Genomic DNA, 20,853 nt, shown 5'->3' on the forward strand with positions numbered 1-20,853 from the left:
ATACCTACATTACACTGACGACAGATGTCCCATCTTGAAACCTAGTTCGGAATATTCTATTTGCATTTGTGAACATACCTTCCTTCAGTGATACAACAATAAATTGGGCTCCTTTGAATCTTGTTTTTATCAAATGTCCTATATTTTGAGTATGGCTTAAATCCAGAGCAGCATCAACTTCGTCCAATATATACATTGGTGCCGGTCTAAACTGGAGAAGTGCCATGATCAATGATAGTGCAATTAAAGATCTTTGGCCACCAGATAGCTCAACTAGACTGTCCTTCCATAAATTTCCCAATTTAACTTTTACTTCCAATCCCTCAGTTACCTCTTTCCCCTCCAAAGGTACCAACTTCGCAAATGAGTTGGGTAGTAAATCAGCAAAGACGCTTCCAAAATCTTTTGTCACTTTCTTCCATGTTTTAATCAAAGTCTCTTTCTTGTATTCATTCAACTTTTCGATTGTCTCTTGAATTTTGACCTTATCCTTTTCTATAGTTTTTATCATGGTCTTCAATGCAAACTCTTTCTTTTCAACGTTCTCGATCATGCTCATGATGTTGGGATTCACCTTTCGTCTCATGTCTTGGAACTTTTCTTGAAGGTGACAAACACGCTGCCTATATTGTTGTAAGTCCAATCCATCATTTTGTTGAACGATACTTGCAACTACAGCATGATCTTCAAGCCAGTCATGAGAACTTAGAAGATGAGACATTTTTTGTTCGAGACTTTCTGTAATGCTTTTGGATTTATTGGAGTCATTCTTTAACGTCTGCAGCTCCAGTTCACATTTGGATCGTGACTCTGACTTTTGTTTTATAATTTCGTTAAGCTCCTTGAGTTCTTCATTTATCTCTACAAGACGCCTTTCCTCCTCGATTAGATGAGCTTCATTGATTTTGAAGCTCTCTTCAAGACACTTGAGATCTTTTTCGATATGCAACTTTTCAGTTTCGTGCGCTTGAACACTATCAAATAGAGATTTTTTTGATTCTTCTTCGGACGCAATGTCTGCTGCAAATTGTTCAGTCTCCAATTGGAGCGTTTGATGTCGATCATATTTCAATTCTGTCTCCTCCTCTAAAAATTTGATTTTAACAGCTAGTTTTTCTATTTCCTGCTTTAATTGCTTTAGTTTCAATCCTTTATCACTACTGAATTCTTTGATGTCCTTCTGAATTGTATCAATTTGGGCCTCACGCTCAATAACAAATGCTGCTTTCCTCTCTATTTCTTTTTCACACCCTTCAATTTCTTTTACAATTCCTTCATCCCTTTTTATGAATTGAATACCCTTGTTATTCTCAGCATTCCTTCTAGCTAATGTCACCTTGTGGGTAGCCATGTTCAAACTGTTTTGTAAATTTTTGCTCTTCTGTAATACGTCTTCCTGTTCCGTAAGCTCTCGTTGAATAGCTTCTAGCTTACTTTCCAATTCTGTTATTCTTTTTTTGGCAGTATTGTATTTCTGAATGTCTATCAAAATTGAGTTTTTATTATTTCTGCTCCCACCAGATAATGTGCCTTCGGGATCATAAACATCACCATCCGAAGTTATACTTCTTACTCGGATTTGAGGGTGAAATGTCACTCTTTTTGCTGTGTCTGCGTCTTTACAAATAAGACTGCTGCCAAAAATAAATTGCATTGCCTTCGATACTCCGGAGTCATAAGCAATCAAATTTAGAGCGAGTTCCACTTTTTCTGGGGCTATTTGTCTGGCCAATCGAAGAACATCATTATTTAAAGTTCTTGCAAAGATTCTATTCAAAGGAATAATTGTCACTCGCTTTCGCAGTCTTCCTTTTTCAAGAAGTTCCGATGCTGTTTTCTCATTATCCACCACGACGTTGAAAAGTCGCCCTCCGGCGCATACCTGCAACGCCGTTGCACTCTCATAATTGTTTTCCGGAAGATCAAATAGCTGAGCTGCAACTCCCTTGACAGAATTGCAATCGAATGATGCATATGGTTTTGAGTATGAGAAATCGACGTTAGCAACTCTTCTTTCAAGGTATGCACTCTCGTTGTTCAAAGCATAAATCTCCTGCTTTATCCTACTTTCATTCGCTTTCAATTCTTCCACTAGCCTGGGGTTGTAGCCCGATTTCGACAACTCATTTGATAAGGCATCACATTCTTGTTGATATTCTTTAACACGTTGCAGATTGAATTCATTCTCTTTTATGGCATCTGTAAGTTTAGGTTGATTGGCTGCATGCTCCTTCTGCAGATGATCAATTTTCATTTTCAGCTTTTTAATAGCAATTTCAGCTTCATTTCGTAGCTGTTTGGCAGAGATCAACTGTTCATTATAACCACCAGCAGTAGTGCCTGAAGAGGATATACCCGTTTCTAACGTCGACAATAGCTCTTCTTTGCCTTTGTGAGCCTCTTTGAGATCATTCAAAGTACCACTTAGCTCTTTATACTCCTTTTCAACCTGTTTGAAATCTTGAGTTCTGGTTGAAAGTTTTACTTCATTTTCATTCTTGGATGTTTCCAAATAATTCAGTTTTTGTTTTGTGTCGTCAAAGTTTTCCATACATATAGCTAGGGATGCCTTTTTTCTTGAGATTTCACTTAGAAGATCGCTTTTTTTTTGTTCGAATTGGGCTAACTTTCCGTCCTTATTGACTTCCCGTTGTTGCGCAGCTTTTGTATCTTTCATGTCCTGATTTAGACTAACCAATTCATTATTAATTTTCTCAATCATTTCACCAAGCTCTTTGGACCTGATGTTTGACATTTCCAGGGTATCTTTAAGGTTTTTACTCCTATTGTTCATGTAATAATAGTCGAATGCATTTACTATCCTTTCAGTTTTTTCCAAGTCTGTTTGAGTCTCTTGAAAATCTAGGAAGATTCGCTTTTCATTTCGCAGCTTTTCAAGTTTAGGTTCGATCTCTTCCTTTAGTAGTGTTCTGTTCTCTTGTAGCTTTCCTTCTTTTTTAGCCATAGTACGTTCAGCTTTTTCCTTTCTGTCTTCGAACATTTTGGTACCTGCTGCTTCCTCTATCAAAGATAGAATTTCTGTTGGTTTCATATTCAGAACTTTTGTAATTTTACCTTGCATTATGAGGAAATTCGGATTATTGATGTTCAACTGTACTGATTGAAAAAGTTGCAAAACTGATTGCTGTGGTGCTCTATGCCCATTTATCAGATATTTTGATGTTCCGCCAAGTACTATTTGTCTCGTTACCGATATTTTAGGAGAATTTGTAAACCCTATAGGGCAATTCGATTTATCTGAATTGTCAAATACTATTGTAACACTTGCCTTCGTAATCCCGGCTTGACCTCTCTTATAGATCAGATCTTGCAAAGAAGAGGCTCTCACTGTTGCCATAGATGAAATTCCAAGGACAAAACATATCGCATCCAAAATGTTGGACTTTCCGGAACCGTTCAGACCTGTTATTGAATTGAATTGTGGATCCCAATCTGATATGACGGTCCTTGTTGCATATGACTTGAAACCATCAATAATCAGCTCCTCAATTTTCATGATGTAAATCTACAGAGTGATTGGAAGGACCTAATGGGTCTTTCAAAATAGCTACTGATATGTTTGGACTGAGTTGCCTTGTGATAGATTCATTATTCACCTATTTGATTCAAGTTGTTGTGACGCGATGCTATTTTACCGGGTAACATTTTAGATGCGCTCAACTATTGTAAGCTTGAAGACAGATTGACCAGTCATAGTACGAAACCAAGTCGGTAGGGCACTTGGAGCGCAAGTATTCAGGAACCACTCCAGAGAAAATTGCAAGAGTCGAAATTTAGTCGATTCGATTAATTTTAAATTAAAAAACCATTTAGATACAAAATGACAGTGTGACAAAAAATCATATATTTTATATAATTTAATCTTGAGTCTTTTGAGAACCACGTAGCAAACCAGTTCTTCTGGCAGCGATCAAACCAGCCTTTTGACCAGAAACAGCACCTCTAGAAATGGTAGAAGCCTTACCAATATGTTGATGGTTACCACCACCGTGAGGGTGATCAACTGGATTCATGGCAACACCACGGGTCTTTGGCCAAGAGTTTCTCTTAACCTTGTACTTGTGGAAAGCACGACCGGCCTTCAACAATGGCTTGTCAACTCTACCACCACCGGCAACAACACCGACAACACCTCTGGCATCAGAGGAGATGATTTTCTTGGAGCCAGAAGGTAATCTAACTCTGGTTTTGTTCTCATCTGGGTTATGACCAATGATGATAACATAGTTACCGGAAGCTCTAGCAAGAGCACCTCTGTCACCTGGTTTCTCTTCAACGTTAGAAACAATAGTACCTTCTGGTAGAGAACCCAAAGGCAAAACGTTACCGACATTCAAAGAAGCCTTCTTACCGGCGTAGATAAATTGACCAGTGTGTAGACCTTCGTTGGCGATGAAGATTTCTTCACGTAACTTATATCTGTATGGGTCACGGAAAACAACCTTAGCCAATGGAGCACCTCTACCAGCATCGTGAATGATTTGCTTCACAACACCACGAATGTAACCATGACGTTCAGCGTAATCCAAAGTTCTCAATTTGGCAGCACCTTCTCTCAATCTGGTGTGGGAGGTGAAGATGGAACCAGCACCCTTTCTTTGGTTACGAATAACTCTACCTGTTAAAAAACAAATGATGTTCACAGTTAGTAAAAATGGTTCACATTGGATATAATCTGATTTGGTCTAAACTGGGTTGAGTGTCTAAAAAGCGTATCATTTATGGAATCTTATGCTCATCTTCCTCCTTCTCCGCCTTGCAATGACAGTTTGTTGCATTCTCAGTTTTAATTTGCCAGATTGTGACAGCTACATAACACTTTTCAATTACATTGGTAAACGTAGGTTGCAAGTCATTCTCCATTTTGGTAATATTTGCTTCATCTCTCACGCATATTTTTTCACTTGTTTAACTCCAATATTATTCTACTCATGTCGGTAACATACCCATTGCTTCTTGATCTTGTGGTTTCTTGTCGTACTAAGTAAATAACTTAAAATTCAAGTCTTCAATCAGAATATAGTTTGCTTAATATTATTTTCACTAGCCTTCCAGAATTGAACAATTCCTCACAAGCAGTTACCTCCGAGTGCACCATAGTCAGCCTGCACTCTAACTCAGCTGCTCGAAGCAGCGGAACAGAGATGTTGAAAGGGAACGCAGGGCAGAGCCTAGCCGAGTGACTCCCACTGGAAGGACAGCCCTCAGTCCGTGTAGCAGGGAAGCCTGGAAGGAGACTTCAGAACAAGCTGCCTTTCCAAGCACGTCTGGAAGGGAACAGGTGGGCTGGAGACCTCCTCGCATTTACGCCAGCTCAAGCTGAAGCAACTCCTTCCAGGCGCAGGAGTTTGCTCCCCTCTCCAGTCGCTTCCAGTGCAGTGCTGGAAAAAGAACGTCACATCTCGCGATGTCGCATTGGAGTTGAAACTTTGGTTTTAGATGGTGTACGGATGTGCAGTCCACCTCCTTAAAAGCGGTGTGGGTTTTCATTTTGTGTGATAGTCATTCAAAACTGGAAAAACATTCTCGTTTTCCGAATTAAGAATATCTGTCATGCAATATACAAAAGAATAATATATCTCTAGCTTGATCTACTTTAATCTATCAGCTTCAACAGCTTTTTTTGCTAGCTCGGCACGCTACTCATCAAGAATGAATGGCATCCGCTTTCTTTTCAGGTACAATATGAGCGGTAGTGCCCTCACTACTCCCTTGTATTTCTGATTGCTCAGTATTTCCTTCTGGTTGATTCGCTTCATCGGATGCATTGGATCCAGATGGTTCGCTTGGTTCACCTGGCTCTCTTATATCTTCCACTTCAAAAACAACGCAATTGCTCTCTTCCATGTTTTTCTTTTCAGCAGCCATTCTTTTCATTTCATGGATCTTTTTGGTTATGGCTGGTTTAACAATCTGCTTTTTACCCATCAGTTTTTTCCTGTCTGTTCTTTCTATTACAGTATTCATCTTTTCCGGGGTTTTCAAACGGACTAGTGCCGCGATGAAATGACGTCTAAATCTCAAATGCCTTGATTTCGTAGATCTTGTTCTAAAGATCCATATTTCTTGAGGTTTAAATTCTTTAAAATGCTCACGCAATTCAACATCTGTGCAGCCCTTTGGTAAATAACCGAGATAAACAGTATCCTCCGACAATTCTGCTTCTGGCTCTTCAGCGGGTTCATTATTTTGTCCTTCAATCTCAGCAGCGGACTCGTGTACTTCTGCATTGAGCTCTTGAACTACTTCTTCCTGCACTAAAGGATCGGGTTCCTCGCAACTGGGCTCTGTTGTGATCTCTGCTGCGGGTTCTACTGCGGGTTCAATTTTGTAGTGCTTTTTGAGATGTCTTAATTTACATAAAGTTTTCGATTTGCTCATCTTTCTTGTGACATGTTCTGGAGAATAAGGGACATACGGTTTCAGTTTTAGGTCTCTGCCTTTAAATTCTTTGCCATTCAATTGATCAATTGCTCTCTTTAGCAACTCACTCGATTCGAATTCGGCGTAGGCTATACCCAATGGACGGACTTGGTTACTACGAAACCCGCGGATCGTTTGGCTTGGAATCAGCACGGAAACGACACTATACTGTCTTAAATAGTCGGACAGTTCTGCTTCTGTGGTGGAAAAGTTCAAATTTGAAATATACAATCTTGTGATTTCAATACTGCTGGATGACATTTTTATATCCAGACTGCCATATACTCTTTCCTTGGTTATCTGATAGCTCTGATTATTTGGCATAATCTTTGATAAAACATATTTATACTTTTCTTCTTACCATTCATCTCCGTGCCAATTCAATTTACTGACGCAGTGCGTCCATGCCACAAAAATGCGAACTCGCGCCGCCTGAAGACAGTTAGTTAATTGGGCTCGACGGGTTGAATGAATCAAATGAATCAACTACTAGGTAAAATTAAAGAAACCGTATGTAAGAATGATATACATAAACCAAAAATAAAAGAGTTTTTATGCTAAAAATTCTTTTTATGATGAGTTAATTTTAACTTAGAATTTAAGCTTTAGCCTTACGTTCAGCAGCCAAGACTCTAGCGGTACCGTGTAAAGCATGTCTGTGGTTTCTTCTGAATTTTGGATCAACACCCTTCAAAGATGGGTACTTGTGGGTCTTTGGCTTCTTGATACCATTTCTGTGAGCCTTTCTCGTTTGGTTATGAGCTGTATGGTTCTTAGACTTAGACATTCTGTGGAATATAAGCAATTTGCATTGTTAGTAAAACATTCCCACTCGAGGAGATATTAGGCAGAGAAGAGCACGGGTCAGTTGGATCGCATCAAATCAAATTCACGTATGTACCGAGTGTTTGCACCTCGCGTGCTCGCCACGGACCTCATTGTTTCAGAGCTATTCCCATGTGAACTGCCATCATATAAATGGTCTCTTTCTAGCTGGCCGCACAGGTATCTTTCGTACATCGAAGAGTGCTATACAACTGGGCATTCATCTCTCTCTCGTCTCTCACTTGTTATCGTTAGTGTAACGTACTTTTATCTTAGATTGTTGACGCTTCTGTTAAAAAGTGCAACCGAAACTCACAATATGTATAATATACCACTATTAACAGTTACTGAGTTGAAAAGTTCTCTTTGCGAACGTACTAGTTTCCACCAAACCATTAGTTTTCCAGACAGAATCGCACGTCAACAGGAGATGAAAAAAAAAGAATATTGTCTCTCTGTACGAACGTCAAATCCCGCTCTAAACCGTCCAAATACCTCATCTTCTACGAGCAGTCTGCGATCTTTCTCTCACATCGCCTGAAAGACTTTCGCAGCTCTATCTCATTCTCGAACCGTGGAATATACGGGTGATGAAAAGGATTTTTAAAGTGTCATGGTGCAGAGGTGTATCTGAAAAGTGCATGTGGTGGTGAACGGATGTTATAGGAATAGGGCAGTCACATGTAACTTCATCAGAAATACTAATACGAAAATTCATATAACATCATTTAAATATTGATCATATTTACTGACATCTCTCGATGTGAAGAAACTGAAGAGGATGCCGTTCTTTCTTTACTGCCGTTGTGTTTTTTTTTTCGGACAAAATAAATGACACTTATGTTTGGGCTTGTTTTCACTTCTTGAATAATCATTCACGGACTATAATAGGGAAAGAAAGAATTCACATACGTATATGCTGCTTTAAAGAATAAATAGAGATTTAACATAATAAGGTTTAATAGTGGAATTTTGTACTTTGATTTCCAAGTGTTGCGTTGTTCATGCGGTCATATGACTACCATACGTCTATTTTTACAATGATCATTCTTGATTTCCTATGCACACGTTAAATAATGTTATTGTAGTCGCTTTATCGGGGCGGGTTACGGCTGCAATTGCCTCACTTCAGCTGGTTGAACAATCTAGGAGCTGCACAACTGTCCAAATAGTGTTGCAGGTGGAAGAATTCCTCGACACAATCTTCCTTATGTTCTTGTTCTTCGTAGCCTGGCTCTTGAGAGGCCTTTAGGACTCTCTCACTACACTCTTGTAGATGATGAACAAGTGTTTTACCCTCTGGTGTGTTTTGACATTCTTCTTTTAAGGTATCTAATTGATCAGTAGCTTCCTCGTCTTCATCATCTTCGTCCTCGTCTTCATTGTCGTCTTCGTCCTCGTCTTCACCTTCGTCATCTCCAGCTTCGGTTTCCTGTAATTTGCAGAGACGCAATCCGGTGTTAGTAAAACTGTTCCACATTCATATTATGATAGGGGCTTTATGACTTCTATAACATACTTCTATGTCATCTTCAGCTTTTGCAACTGTTGGTACGATGGTGTCCTTCAACTCTGCTAGTAAATCTGTGATAGAGCTAATCATTGTTCAGTTGATTCCCTGCTTTGGCCCACTTTGCAAGATCTCAGTCGTAACGTATTTTTAATACGATATATTACTGCTTTCGATTTGTTAATATATTTTAATATATGTGATATCAGCTCAAGCTCGGATTATTCGAATTTGAATTATATCGGGACAGCATAAGAAAGGCAGTTTAGTTTAGCGAAAGTTGATTTCCTGCGATTTAATTGGTCGTTTTAGGTGATTTGATCCCACGTGATATTCACGTTCCCACCCTATTTAGTTCCGTTCAAATTATAACATCAAATAATAATTATATATAGGTATACTTATATATAAATGCATATGAACCGGAATGCAATTGTCGGTCTCTCTTAAGATGTGGAGGAATTTTTTTCCGCTTCCAAAAGTTGTCTTATAAAACTGCAAGCCAATTCCACTGTTGTTGCCTTCGAAGGAATTGTAATCGACTCCTTTAAATTCAATGGTAATAATGAATCAAGATCATTTAGTGCAACATTAAGCCTGTTTCTGCGACCTTGCTCGGCAGCCTTGTGGACTTCTTTCTTTAATTGATCGCCGTCATCGCTGCTTCCGCCGCCTCCATTTATCGATGACGAAACACTTGCCTTTCTCTTCGATCTAGACGTTCTCCGTTGTTTTTCAGGAGCAACCATTGTTTGGGCTATCGTGGATGTCGATGGAGTAGGTTGTTCATCTATCACCTTGACTTTGCTTCCATTTCTTGATAAGGGAATCGATGGTTTGGGTTTGATTACAGGTGATTCCGTAGCTCTTATAACATGGGCCCCATTTAGGCTACTATTATTGCTGTTAGCATTGCTGCTATTGGGGTTACTGTGGTGCTTGTGAGTGTGGTTGTGATTCTCCTCATTATTATTATTACTGTTATTGTTATTGTTATTGTTATTGTTATTATCACCATCATTATTACTACTATTATTACTGTTCCTGTCATTAGTGTAGCTCTTATTGCTGTCATTACTATTAGCATTGGTACTATATTCGCCAATATTATTCTTCGTAAAATCATGCGGACTCATTGAATGATCAATTCTTGAAGCACTAATCGTATTTGAAGGTAATATAACCTTTGGATAGTTCATAAGTGTTGCAGGGGTCATTCTTGATTCTGGCGATGATGACATTCTTCCAGAAGAAGATTGCGGAGTTTCACCATCTGTAGTTACATTATTTGCAATATTGTGATGATCCACTTCGATGCTACTTTCGGGTAATCTGAATATAAGATCATCCCAAGAATTACCGTTTGCATTTGACGTAATCGGGGAAGCTTTTGAATGTCGTTTTGAACTTGATGATGGATTTGCGCTCAACCTCGGGCTATTTTTAGCCACTTTTGTCGTTGATGATGAAGAAGATGAATTCGTTGAGTTTGATGGAGTTCTTCTTTTATTTGATCGCGTTGTTTTCTTCCTCATAGATGCTGAGCTCAAGGTGGATTCCGGTAATGCAAAATTGATCCTTTGAGCATTATCTATGGCTGTCAATGCTGGTGAACTCAGGGGAGAAAACTGACTCTGCGAAGCCAGGGTCTTCGGTTTCCATTGGTTTCCACCGTTTGGCAGCGAATACAGATGGTCGCTTCCGTGCGCCAAGCCATGCCCGCCGTCCTGGCCGTAACCACTCGGTATATGACCGTTGCTGTGCCCTAAAAAGGGCGTGTCAATTTGCAGATGTGTTTCCGTTGCCGTTATCATCGGAGATACCATTGGAGAGGCCACTAGGTCCGGTCTTATATGATGGGGCCTCACTGCTGGGCCATGGGCAAGACTATGGCTGTGGTGAGATCCGTTTTTCTCCTTATCCAGGTCCAAACCCATGCTCAGCTCCATATCGTGGTCGTCATTGTGCTCATTTGCGTGTGGATGCGTGAACAGAGTTTCCGAGAGGTGATCCAGGTCCACCTGCATTCCCGATGGCATCCATGTCGTGCTTTGTGAATGCGACGACGGCAACCCATCCTTGATCTCGCCTTCCGCCGTGTGTTCGCGCTCATTCTGATGATCGTTCAAGAAGTCGTCCACCTGGTCCAATATACTCCGCGACGACTGTGCGATGCCGATAGCATGGTCCTCCTGATGCTGTTCTTCGTTGCCATGCTCCTGCCCGCGCCCATCACTGTCATATCGCAACGGCGCCTCGTGCCCCTCGTAATACATAGGCTCTGACTCACCAGCGTATGCCATTTCTGTTACCCCAACGCCAAAACAACCTTTGCTTCTAACGACGATTCCTCAGACAGCACTCTTCTCACCAGATGGTAGTCCAGCCGATGTCTTGATATAACAATGGAAAAAACCCTGTGCCAGAAGACGAAAACAAACAAGAAAAAAAAAACTGAAATAATATACTTGTGAAAAAAGATGAGAACTGAAAGACAGTTACAACACACAGAATTTCTATCCCAAGATTCAAAGATTTACGTTGCAAAAGGGGTCAAACACCCGTAAAGAGTCTATCTCGCTACTATTATGTCAAAGGGGAGCAGACACATACATTCCCGTATCAAAGTAGTCTAAAATTTTTCTCACCTGCCGTTCCCATTGAGAGGTACGACAATTAGCCCCTTATGTGGATGAATTTTCATATGCAAACTCGCGTGGAAGTGATAAATCGATGTATATTGATGTGAACTGATATTTTAAAATGACTTAATCTAGATTAATCAATTTAATTAAATTGGCTTAGATTACATTAATTAGGTTTAAATACAGCGAAAAGTGCATATCGAGGGCACGTGGGCCGTGAGACGGCATCTTGGCGGCATGAGAAGGCATAGGGGCGGAATGTGTGGCGAAACGCCGAGGTGCGAGGGTGCTGGCAGCGGCGGTGGCGCCGGACGCGTTCTCGCTGCAGAAGATGCCGACCGGACATTGCATGTGCGTCGTCTCCGTTCTCCCGGAGCGGAGCGGAGCCGGAGGAAAGGAGCCGTGCCGCCAAGAAAGAGAAAGTCGAGAGCCGGGTTACCCCGTGGGTGTGGGTGCGGGTGCGGGTAACGCTCCTACATCATCTTCTGCTCTTTTTGTGGTTGCTGCCGCCATTGATTCGTTCTATGTCATGCTTCGATATGATCAGACCGTTTCTCGTCGATTGACCAACGGTGTTGATCTTTAGGCCTCTTTGGCGGTTCTTACGGTCGGAATGGTGCTGTTTCTTTATGGTTGTGCCAATTCTTCTCTCTATGTCATTTTTGTATGTTGCGTCAATCTTCCTGAACTCTCCCTTTTTGATGTGTGATAAAACGACACCGCCATCTCTTGCTTCTTGTTCGTGCTGTGCAATCTTCTTCATGTGTTTGTTGATCATGCCCTTCCTTATGTTTATGGGTACTTTTTCCAGCTTGTTCAGTTTTTGATGGCGGCCGTTGGTCGCGGAGATTGTCTTCAGTCTCATTTCCAGCGTGCGCGATCTTGCCTTGCCGACTATGGTGTCGTCGTCGTACGAGTTGGAATCGAATGCGTTCAGGAGATGAGACTCTTTGAGAAACCGCTGCAGCTCGAGATCGTTCTTCAGGTTTTCAGCCTCGTTATCTTCTTCGTCGCTGGCGTTTCCGCTAGGGTTTTCGGTCTTTCTCTTGTGTGCGTTCTCGTCTGGGTGTGTCTTCAATGGCCTGCCCGTTCTGAGTTGTTTGATTTCGTGCCTGGTGGGTGGCACGTAAGTGTCGCTTGGTCCGTTGAATTTTATAACTCGGGGCTGTTTCACATGTTGCTGGGCGTCGTCTTCGCTGTCGGGGCCTGCTTCACTGGCATCATCAGTGTCGGTGTAGTATTTTTCGTCTTCCTCGTCGTCTTCATCGCTGCTGGCGTCGCTTCCGCTTGTGCTGCTGCGATTGCTCTGCAACTCTGTCTCTGTCTCTGTCTTTGTTTTATCTTCGTAACCAAGAGATTCTAGCGTTCCGAACTGTTTTTCAAATGCGAGTCTTTGCAATTCCAACATCTTGGAGTAGCCCTCTTCGGTGGTGTCCATCGTGGCCGTTGCTTTTATCTTTATCTGCAGCACTCTTCGAGTCTTCAGACCTCATCTCATCGCTTCTCTCGCTCTTCATGTTTTTTTTTCAGGTGTTCCTCGACATTTTCAACATCACAAAATACGCAGTAAAAGCATAACTACAATAACGGTACTCACGTCTACGAAAGGTGTCAACGATGACCAGATTTGTTGCTTGCATCGATTTACATAACGGGCAAGTCAAACAGATCGTTGGCGGAACATTAACTGACGATCGCGATGACTCTTTGAAGACAAACTTTGTGTCTGAACATTCCTCAGAGTTCTATTCGAAATTGTACAAAGAAAACAATGTAATTGGTAGTCATGTAATAAAATTGGGTCCAAATAACGACGAAGCAGCATTGAGAGCATTAAGAGAATCACCTTTCTTCTTACAGATTGGTGGTGGTATAAATGACTCCAATTGTTTGGAATGGCTGCAATATGCTAGCAAAGTTATCGTTACGAGCTGGCTTTTCACGCAGGATGGACAATTTCAACTGTCTAAGCTGATCAAAATATCAAAAATCTGTGGCAAAGATCGTCTTGTAGTCGATTTGAGTTGCAGGAGAACAAAAGATAATGAATGGGTCGTAGCTATGAATAAATGGCAAAAACTAACGGACTTAAATTTGAATGCCACGACTTTCCAAATACTGTCTGAATATGCGGATGAATTTCTCATTCATGCAGCAGATGTGGAAGGCCTTTGTAAAGGGATTGATAAGGATTTAGTTACTAATCTATACCAATGGACACGTGACCTACCTCAGAATATTAAAATTGTGTATGCGGGAGGTGCCAAAAGCGTATCAGATCTATCGCTCGTTAATGAATTGAGTAAGGGTAAAGTTGATTTGACCTACGGAAGTTCGTTGGATATATTTGGAGGTAATTTGGTTAAATTTGACGATTGCTGCAAGTGGAATGAAAATCATTAGTTATATTATACATACAGTCTATTATTCTGTTTTTGTTCTATTTAGTTCACCAAGAGTCATCATAGCCGTTGCTATCACCATTGCCGTATGGATTTTGATCCTGTGTGCCATTCATTATGGTGTCACCATCGTTGATGCCCGTAATTGTATTTTCATTATTACCAGAAGCATAATTTACCCTGTCCTGGTCCATTTGTGTGAGTGCAAGTAGAACCGATGCTACTTTTTTTTGCAAGGTATCAATACCTCTCAGGACTACTTGATCTGTAGTAATGGAACCAACATTTTCGACATTCATGTAAAATGTATTAGCCTTTGCTTTGTAGTCGAAAGGGTCGCCCTTATTTGGTGGATCTTCGTATTCGCTGTTCTTAGATGGTGGCCATTCCTTCATGATATCTTGCTCATACCAATAATCTGTGTGCTTCAATTTATTCCAAGGATCATATTCGAATTCTATTGCTGCTGCGGGTCCCCATTTAGCATGCTCTTTAGTTATTCCCTTCTTCGCAATACATTTTAGAGTCAACTCTTGTCCCTTTCTTAATTTACAGATCAAAACACCATTGCCCTCTTTATCCTGTATGATGGGATGACCAATATTACGTCCCATTAAATTTGACACAATAACTAAATCTTTAGCATAAATATTTGTTGTGCTTTCACTCTCACCAATAGCTTGTAAAGTCAACACAACAGAACACTTGTCACAGTGATCCTCACAAAAACAATCCCTGCAATATTCCAGTTGATCGATATCGAGACTCTGGAGAGGTATTAAACCCAATCTATGTGCAATAAATTCATCCGCTAATACTGTAGTATTAGCTTCAATCTCAACAGAGTCAATCGCCAACGTTGGAATTTCGGCGATTATAACTCTTCGTAACGAATTTGCTAACGCCATATCCACGTTGGAAAGAATAAAGTCAACATTATCCTTTGTAGCTTCTCTAATCTTTACCTGTGGACCTTCTTCACTCATAACGATGACCTTAACCCCCTAAGTGATGTGTTGCTAAAAGTCGCATATTGTTCGATAAGTATATTTCATTCATGTTTAACAACTTTTTTCAGCAGCTAAATGACTTACAAAAGCGAATCGTTTTTAACGTTTGGGTTTTGAGGAAAGTGAGTAACTCACTGCAATACAAAAGCTTATTCAATCAATTGACTTTTTGTTCGTTTTGGTACTCTTATAAAATTATTGGCAATGAACATGAATTATCCTGTTCCTGATACGAGGTTCGAACAAACTTTCAAAAGAGCGCTGGTGAGGGAGGCTGAAAGAGAAAGAGCATCACAATGGAAAAAAATGGGACTGCAAGACCCCAAGGCTATTTCGCAGCTTCAGAAAGTCAAGCCACCAACAGTAAGCAAACTAGTTGTCTGTAAAGTCATTTTTCGTGACGTTTTTTTCATGCCTTTTGTCCAAGGTATCATTTGGACAACTGCTTTGATAGCTTTAAAACCCTGGCTGGGATTGGTTGTCAAGAACGGTAGAAAAATTGGCTCTAAGGTATATAGAATGGTTCTTGGAACAGACCTTCTGAAAGTGCCAAGAAATGTATGACATTATTTTACGATATTTCGATCATCATTGTCTGTATATATATATACATTTAGGTTGTGATTTCACATTGAAAAAACGTTATGGGTTCTATTTACAAAATACGAAATGATATGATACGTTATGATATGCAAATTTTTAATGTTCAGTTTTTTTCTTACTTCTCTATTTCATTTCTCCGGAGTAGCAGATTATTTGCAACTCGACTCAGGTGAATTGCCTTGATCCACCACGGACAAACTCCAAAATTTTCCATCCTTCAGTCTCTTCATCATCGATTTGTTCAGGGTCTCTTGTGAAAACCATAGCATAGGAACTCATCAAAATATTTGATTCATGGCCAGCGGCAACCTCTCCTGTTTTTGCCTTTCTGTATAAATGAATTTCTTGTGCTCTGCAACCAACGACTAATACCGGTAAATCTTGAGGGGGCAACATCTTTGCGCTGACAATTTCAACACCTCTGATATCTAAAATACGACCATCGGCAAAGAGCTGCTGATCTCTAAAGACCTTTTGTTGAGCAGAGTAGACATTGAATGGTGCCTCGCTGAACCATTTTTTCAAAATTTTCTGATCCCCTTTAACATAAGCTTCTAAAACTTCGGGTATGATATAGTTCCTCAGATGTTGGGTGAAGCCTTCATTATTGAAAGTTGAATCCATAAGTTTAAATTGACCAAGGACACGAGCAGCTTCAGTTTCAGCAAAAAATCCACCAATCTTTCCTGTTATCTTACGCAAAAATACAATGAATGGATTGCCGCTCTCGTCCCAAAATGCGCTTTTCAGACGTTGAATTGCACGTCCGAGTAAAGTCTTTTCCTTGAAATCTTCAACTCTCTTTCCAAATGATTCTTTGGCTTCAATGTTGGTTGCGACTAGAGCGGTTCCCGCATCTTCATTACTTTTGACTGCTCTAGTTCTCTTACCAGAGGCTAAGTCACGTTCACGTTTGAGTCTTCTTTGTTCCTTCGTGATGAATCCACCGTAACGAGAACTGTCGCCATCATCAATAACTTCAGAGACGTCTTTATAAATTTTGGTCTGTCTCACTGGCTCGAAGCTTTCATCTATCTTTTTAGCAGCAACTGTGGCTGCTTTTCTGGTGTTCTTACCGATATCAGATTCCCATGCCTTCGTAGCGATTGTTTCCATGGTTTCACCTGTCTTTTTCAACGTTTTACCGACAATGGTGGATCCTTTCTGTGCTCTAGCATACGCTTCTCTGGCCTTCTTATACGCCTCAGATTCACCAAGTCTTCCAGAGGCATCCTGTAATGTTCTTATATTATCCTGCAGCTCTTGAGATTTCTTCCATTCCTTTTTAAAAGTGTCACGAAATATATCGATGGGAGATCGTTGACCTTGCAGAGACCTAGTGCACGTAGAAAACGGAACGCGGTAAGCCCCTACTGGTACGGACTCTTGTATGGCACGACCGAAAATGATCATTGTACTCTTATTTTGCCTTATTGCCCTGCCCTGCATCTTAATACAAATCTTCAAATTTACAAATTGAAACCAAAAATGTTAAAGACCAAAAAGTCCTGAAGAACGGAGTCTGATAGGATGGAGACACTATAAATCTAGATCAGATAGCTGAGTTGTACCTAACGGCAATCTGCAAATACTAATCTTCCATTTGGCTAAAATCTAATTTTCAGTGTGTCAAAAAAAAAAAAAATTGGAAATAGTGCACAATACTCAAATACTATTGAAATTGAACAGTAAGATGCAAGGAACTTTCTAAACTCGGTCAAACAACTCTCAACCTTTAGCAAAAAATTTTATAAGCCATTTCAGAGTATTCAAACAAGTAGCAAAGCGCTCACAGTTGTATATGACAGGATCAATAGCGCACAGAGAATGTAATTAAGCGCTCGTATTCTGCGATATGGTTTTATTACGATGATTTGAAGTCCTGTTAAAACATGGAAGGGGAAGCGATGTACCAAGTAGCTGCAAACTTAAAGTAAAGAGGGAACCCTTTTGGACTGTGCGCAGTATATTCAGCGATAGCTGGGAATATAGATGGCCAGCAAAAGGCGAAAAATTAACGGGTTTTTGCCGATTGATAAACTTGCGGGAGATGTTGCAAATACGACAAGCTCTCTTGATGGCGGCACAGAGAGGGGTCAGCATGACCATGGTAATCGCACTGTGTCAAAACGATATAAAGAATATAGGAGGACTCCCAAGGTTGTGGAGCAACTAAAACATATCTCGGCAGAGGATTTTTTACCGCTGGCAAATAGATCAGCGGACCTACAACCATCAGATCTGGAAAATGATAGTATTCAAAACAGCAGTGATTCTGCCAGGAACGGGAATCAAGCGACTACGAGACATGCATCCGCAAAAAACAGCATACAGGAAGTGAAAAATGATGAATTTACAAAGGAAGATGAGCTGGAAGCTATACAGGGTGATTCAGAAGATGAAGGTTTTGAGTCTCTAGAAGGCACCCCACCATTAAAAAGAACAGTAAAAATTGGTAATGGTCTCTTATCCTCATCACCGTTTGATATTTGGAAAAACAATTCGAATCTCGTTGTGACGAAATTCAACTTATCTGGGGTGCTGAACACTATAGACGTTCGAAAAAAAATTGAGGAGAAATCCCAATGCCTCTTGAAGTTTATTAACGATGCCAGTGGACCGCGAGTTACTTTCACGCATAGGAATTTCGATATCAAAAATGCTCAGGTGGATTTTCGGAAAGATTGCGAGTCGGTTATTTTTGACAAAGATTATTCTTGCATAGGGATGGTGTTTAAGGAGTTCCGATTTATAGATATGGATAATAAGTTGAAGATTGGTAGAGTACAGACCAAGTTAATGGCGTGGAGTAATAATACAACAGTGAAGAGCAATAAGATCCACAAGATAAAGAATATTCTATCGAATATCAATAACTTCAAACTCCGAGTTGTCGATGACAAAAAGTCATTGATCAAAACTTTGGATGAGATAGCAATACGGGAATATAAAAATAAAGTAATTATGGCTAATAATTCGACGAATGAGGCTTTCGAAAAATTGAGAAATAAAAGGCACTTTTGGGAAAAATCAGAATTTCAATCTCTCGGTGTTCAAAATAGGTTACTGATAGGTAAATTATCTCCATCATCCTCTCTATCGGGTCAAAAGATACGGATTCCTACATTATCGGATTCTTCCGAAGAATCCTCGCCGAGAAGGCCTCAACAGAACACTATTTCAGGCATTAACCCACTTAACTTTTACTCTAAACCAACAGAAAAAGTTGATGCAGGGTTGGGTAGTACCCCATCCTATTCCACTCTCAGGAAATCCCCACGGACAAGATCAGAAACACCCAATCTTGTGCAAGGCACTCTCTGGGATTTAGACAATGAAAAAAATCTTGAAGTCCCGGAAACTCTAGATCCAGCTTTGTCTCATAAATTTCCAGATGGTGCAAGTTATATGATTACCAATCAAGATTTCAAATGTCTTTATAATCATGACTGGATCAATGATAGTATATTGGATTTCTTCACTAAATTCTATGCCGAGAAATCTATCCAAGAAGATGTAATATCTAGGGGAGATATACATTTGATGTCGTCATTTTTCTACACTAAGCTAGTAAGTGACCCAAGCGACTACTACGGTAACGTCAAAAAATGGGTTGCCAACAGTGATCTATTCAGAAAGAAATATATTGTGGTGCCAATAAATATGAACTTTCATTGGTTTGGGTGTATAATTACAGGTCTGGATTTGATACTAGAGTTTTTTCAAAACTCCGATGGAAAAGTCGATAAGACAAAGCTTTCAAATGAAAACCGTATAGAAAATGATAATTATAGAGAGCACGACAGTGAGGGCCCTCTCCGTATTAAAAATGCATTAAATTCTTCAGATACAAATAAGAAGGCTGTGAGTTTAACAGAAGATGAGGAAGTTACATTGAGTACTCCAATCATAACCATACTCACATTTGATTCCCTCCGACAAACACATACACGAGAAATAGATCCCATAAAAGAGTTCCTGATAGCATATGCAAAAGATAAGTATGAGATTAAATTGGATAAAGCACTAATAAAGATGAAAACTTGTGCAGTACCACAACAACCAAATATGAGCGATTGTGGCGTTCACGTTATTCTTAACAATATGAAATTTTTTGAAAATCCCAGAAAGACAATTGAGGTTTGGAGATCGACTAAAACAAGAAGTAAGTCTTCTGGTAAAGTTGTAAATGAATATTTTGAGAGGAACAGGCGTGATTCGGCTCGGAAATTCTTACGTGAAGTTGTCTGGGATCTTCATGCCGAACAATTAAAAATTATGAAACAAAACGGTAATTATCCTGCAAAATATGCCAATTGCTTTGAAAAAGTAGGACAAAGTGGTGATAATGAGGACGATGGTGATTTGGAAATTATAGAAGACACCGAAGATTATAAGAAGGCACTCGCGAAAGCAGTAATTCCTGAGACTGGCCGAGGCAACGAAAACCTTACAAAAGGCTCTTCTGAGCTACCGGACAGTCCTCAGAAGGTTAACGATGTTGCTGCATCTTCTCTTGATGAGCCAAAAAAAATTTCTCCTGCTCAAGCACGACCTACTGACGAGAGATCAACTATCCGAGCGTTGGAGGGAGAGCCAGTAGATACAATAAGCTCCGAATCATACAGTCTTGAAAGGCCGCCCATTGGGAATGTCAGTCTTGAGTCTCCTCGAAATTTCCTGGAGAGCTCTCCGATCAGGAAAGGTGGTAGACATACAGCTTCAGATTCGACTTCTCCATACTTCGGTGATTCTTCCTTAAAATCAAGGGCCGAAACATTTGATACGGAAAGCTTGTCCTCTACAAAAGTATTAATAGCGAATGACTGCTTGATGGATGAAAATCAAAAGGATACCAAAAGTGGATCTCCTCTTCTCTCAGACCTTAATTCGTTGAAAAGACAAGAACCAGACCAGGATGAAGACAGAGTTTCCGCCACTATTGACCTTTTGTTGTCCCCCTGTCGCCAAAAGAAGTACATTCTCTCTGGTATTGAACGAGATGACGACGTTAACCTTCTTGGAACTCTCAAGAGCCAATCCAGCTTGACACGGGTGAAAAGAGATGTAGGAGGAGAGCCTAATAAATCAATAGATTTGAGAAACGCGGAAGAGAGTACCGCAGGCCTGAACAGATGGAAATATAGCGAACAGAAACCTTCCAAGCCTTACCTTGCTGCTACAGAATCAGATAGATTATCATTTGTTTCTGGAATGGCGGATTCAAAGCACGACATCCAGACAATATATAGTGACGATGATATGAAAGAAGTGAGGTAATGCACTTCCATATAACATATTGCATGAAATACAGCATTTAGTCAAGTAGTATAAATGTATGACAAATAGGGCCTCGTTATGGTAGTCTATATACATATATGCAATAATACAAGCGATTGGGTGGTGGGATAAGG

General features: G+C 40.2%; 13 protein-coding genes across 13 annotated transcripts; 4 read left to right on the forward strand and 9 right to left on the reverse strand.

Annotated features, from left to right (window-relative positions):
• Positions 1-4: 4 nt before the first annotated feature.
• On the reverse strand, positions 5-3,517 carry SMC2 (condensin subunit SMC2; the record flags this gene model as incomplete). Its single annotated transcript, XM_037289636.1, has 1 exon — positions 5-3,517. One exon carries the CDS (start codon positions 3,515-3,517, stop codon positions 5-7), a length of 3,513 nt encoding a protein of 1,170 aa, XP_037145531.1.
• Positions 3,518-3,878: 361 nt separating this feature from the next.
• On the reverse strand, positions 3,879-4,971 carry HG535_0F03170 (60S ribosomal protein uL2; the record flags this gene model as incomplete). Its single annotated transcript, XM_037289637.1, has 2 exons — positions 3,879-4,639; positions 4,968-4,971. The coding sequence occupies 2 exons, from the start codon at positions 4,969-4,971 to the stop codon at positions 3,879-3,881; spliced, it is 765 nt and encodes a 254-aa protein (XP_037145532.1).
• A 696-nt stretch (positions 4,972-5,667) lies between these two features.
• On the reverse strand, positions 5,668-6,768 carry RRT5 (Rrt5p; the record flags this gene model as incomplete). The annotated part of the gene is made up of 1 exon (XM_037289638.1): positions 5,668-6,768. One exon carries the CDS (start codon positions 6,766-6,768, stop codon positions 5,668-5,670), a length of 1,101 nt encoding a protein of 366 aa, XP_037145533.1.
• A 274-nt stretch (positions 6,769-7,042) lies between these two features.
• RPL29 (60S ribosomal protein eL29) lies at positions 7,043-7,231 on the reverse strand (the record flags this gene model as incomplete). The annotated part of the gene is made up of 1 exon (XM_037289639.1): positions 7,043-7,231. The coding sequence occupies one exon, from the start codon at positions 7,229-7,231 to the stop codon at positions 7,043-7,045; it is 189 nt and encodes a 62-aa protein (XP_037145534.1).
• A 108-nt stretch (positions 7,232-7,339) lies between these two features.
• On the forward strand, positions 7,340-7,810 carry HG535_0F03200 (uncharacterized protein; the record flags this gene model as incomplete). The annotated part of the gene is made up of 1 exon (XM_037289640.1): positions 7,340-7,810. The coding sequence occupies one exon, from the start codon at positions 7,340-7,342 to the stop codon at positions 7,808-7,810; it is 471 nt and encodes a 156-aa protein (XP_037145535.1).
• Positions 7,811-8,392: 582 nt separating this feature from the next.
• On the reverse strand, positions 8,393-8,872 carry QCR6 (ubiquinol--cytochrome-c reductase subunit 6; the record flags this gene model as incomplete). Its single annotated transcript, XM_037289641.1, has 2 exons — positions 8,393-8,701; positions 8,789-8,872. 2 exons carry the CDS (start codon positions 8,870-8,872, stop codon positions 8,393-8,395), a joined length of 393 nt encoding a protein of 130 aa, XP_037145536.1.
• A 353-nt stretch (positions 8,873-9,225) lies between these two features.
• Positions 9,226-11,082, reverse strand: PHO4 (phosphate-sensing transcription factor PHO4; the record flags this gene model as incomplete). The annotated part of the gene is made up of 1 exon (XM_037289642.1): positions 9,226-11,082. One exon carries the CDS (start codon positions 11,080-11,082, stop codon positions 9,226-9,228), a length of 1,857 nt encoding a protein of 618 aa, XP_037145537.1.
• Positions 11,083-11,902: 820 nt separating this feature from the next.
• On the reverse strand, positions 11,903-12,862 carry FAF1 (Faf1p; the record flags this gene model as incomplete). The annotated part of the gene is made up of 1 exon (XM_037289643.1): positions 11,903-12,862. One exon carries the CDS (start codon positions 12,860-12,862, stop codon positions 11,903-11,905), a length of 960 nt encoding a protein of 319 aa, XP_037145538.1.
• Positions 12,863-13,041: 179 nt separating this feature from the next.
• HIS6 (1-(5-phosphoribosyl)-5- ((5-phosphoribosylamino)methylideneamino)imidazole-4-carboxamide isomerase HIS6) lies at positions 13,042-13,827 on the forward strand (the record flags this gene model as incomplete). Its single annotated transcript, XM_037289644.1, has 1 exon — positions 13,042-13,827. The coding sequence occupies one exon, from the start codon at positions 13,042-13,044 to the stop codon at positions 13,825-13,827; it is 786 nt and encodes a 261-aa protein (XP_037145539.1).
• Positions 13,828-13,873: 46 nt separating this feature from the next.
• On the reverse strand, positions 13,874-14,812 carry RPB3 (DNA-directed RNA polymerase II core subunit RPB3; the record flags this gene model as incomplete). Its single annotated transcript, XM_037289645.1, has 1 exon — positions 13,874-14,812. One exon carries the CDS (start codon positions 14,810-14,812, stop codon positions 13,874-13,876), a length of 939 nt encoding a protein of 312 aa, XP_037145540.1.
• A 228-nt stretch (positions 14,813-15,040) lies between these two features.
• On the forward strand, positions 15,041-15,400 carry HG535_0F03260 (uncharacterized protein; the record flags this gene model as incomplete). Its single annotated transcript, XM_037289646.1, has 1 exon — positions 15,041-15,400. One exon carries the CDS (start codon positions 15,041-15,043, stop codon positions 15,398-15,400), a length of 360 nt encoding a protein of 119 aa, XP_037145541.1.
• Positions 15,401-15,604: 204 nt separating this feature from the next.
• TIM44 (protein translocase subunit TIM44) lies at positions 15,605-16,888 on the reverse strand (the record flags this gene model as incomplete). Its single annotated transcript, XM_037289647.1, has 1 exon — positions 15,605-16,888. The coding sequence occupies one exon, from the start codon at positions 16,886-16,888 to the stop codon at positions 15,605-15,607; it is 1,284 nt and encodes a 427-aa protein (XP_037145542.1).
• Positions 16,889-17,431: 543 nt separating this feature from the next.
• Positions 17,432-20,719, forward strand: ULP2 (SUMO protease ULP2; the record flags this gene model as incomplete). Its single annotated transcript, XM_037289648.1, has 1 exon — positions 17,432-20,719. The coding sequence occupies one exon, from the start codon at positions 17,432-17,434 to the stop codon at positions 20,717-20,719; it is 3,288 nt and encodes a 1,095-aa protein (XP_037145543.1).
• Between the last annotated feature and the right edge of the window lie 134 nt (positions 20,720-20,853).

The sequence above is a fragment of the Zygotorulaspora mrakii genome, chromosome 6 (genome assembly GCF_013402915.1).
Source record: "Zygotorulaspora mrakii chromosome 6, complete sequence".
In the NCBI taxonomy this organism is placed as follows: Eukaryota; Fungi; Ascomycota; class Saccharomycetes; order Saccharomycetales; family Saccharomycetaceae; genus Zygotorulaspora; species Zygotorulaspora mrakii.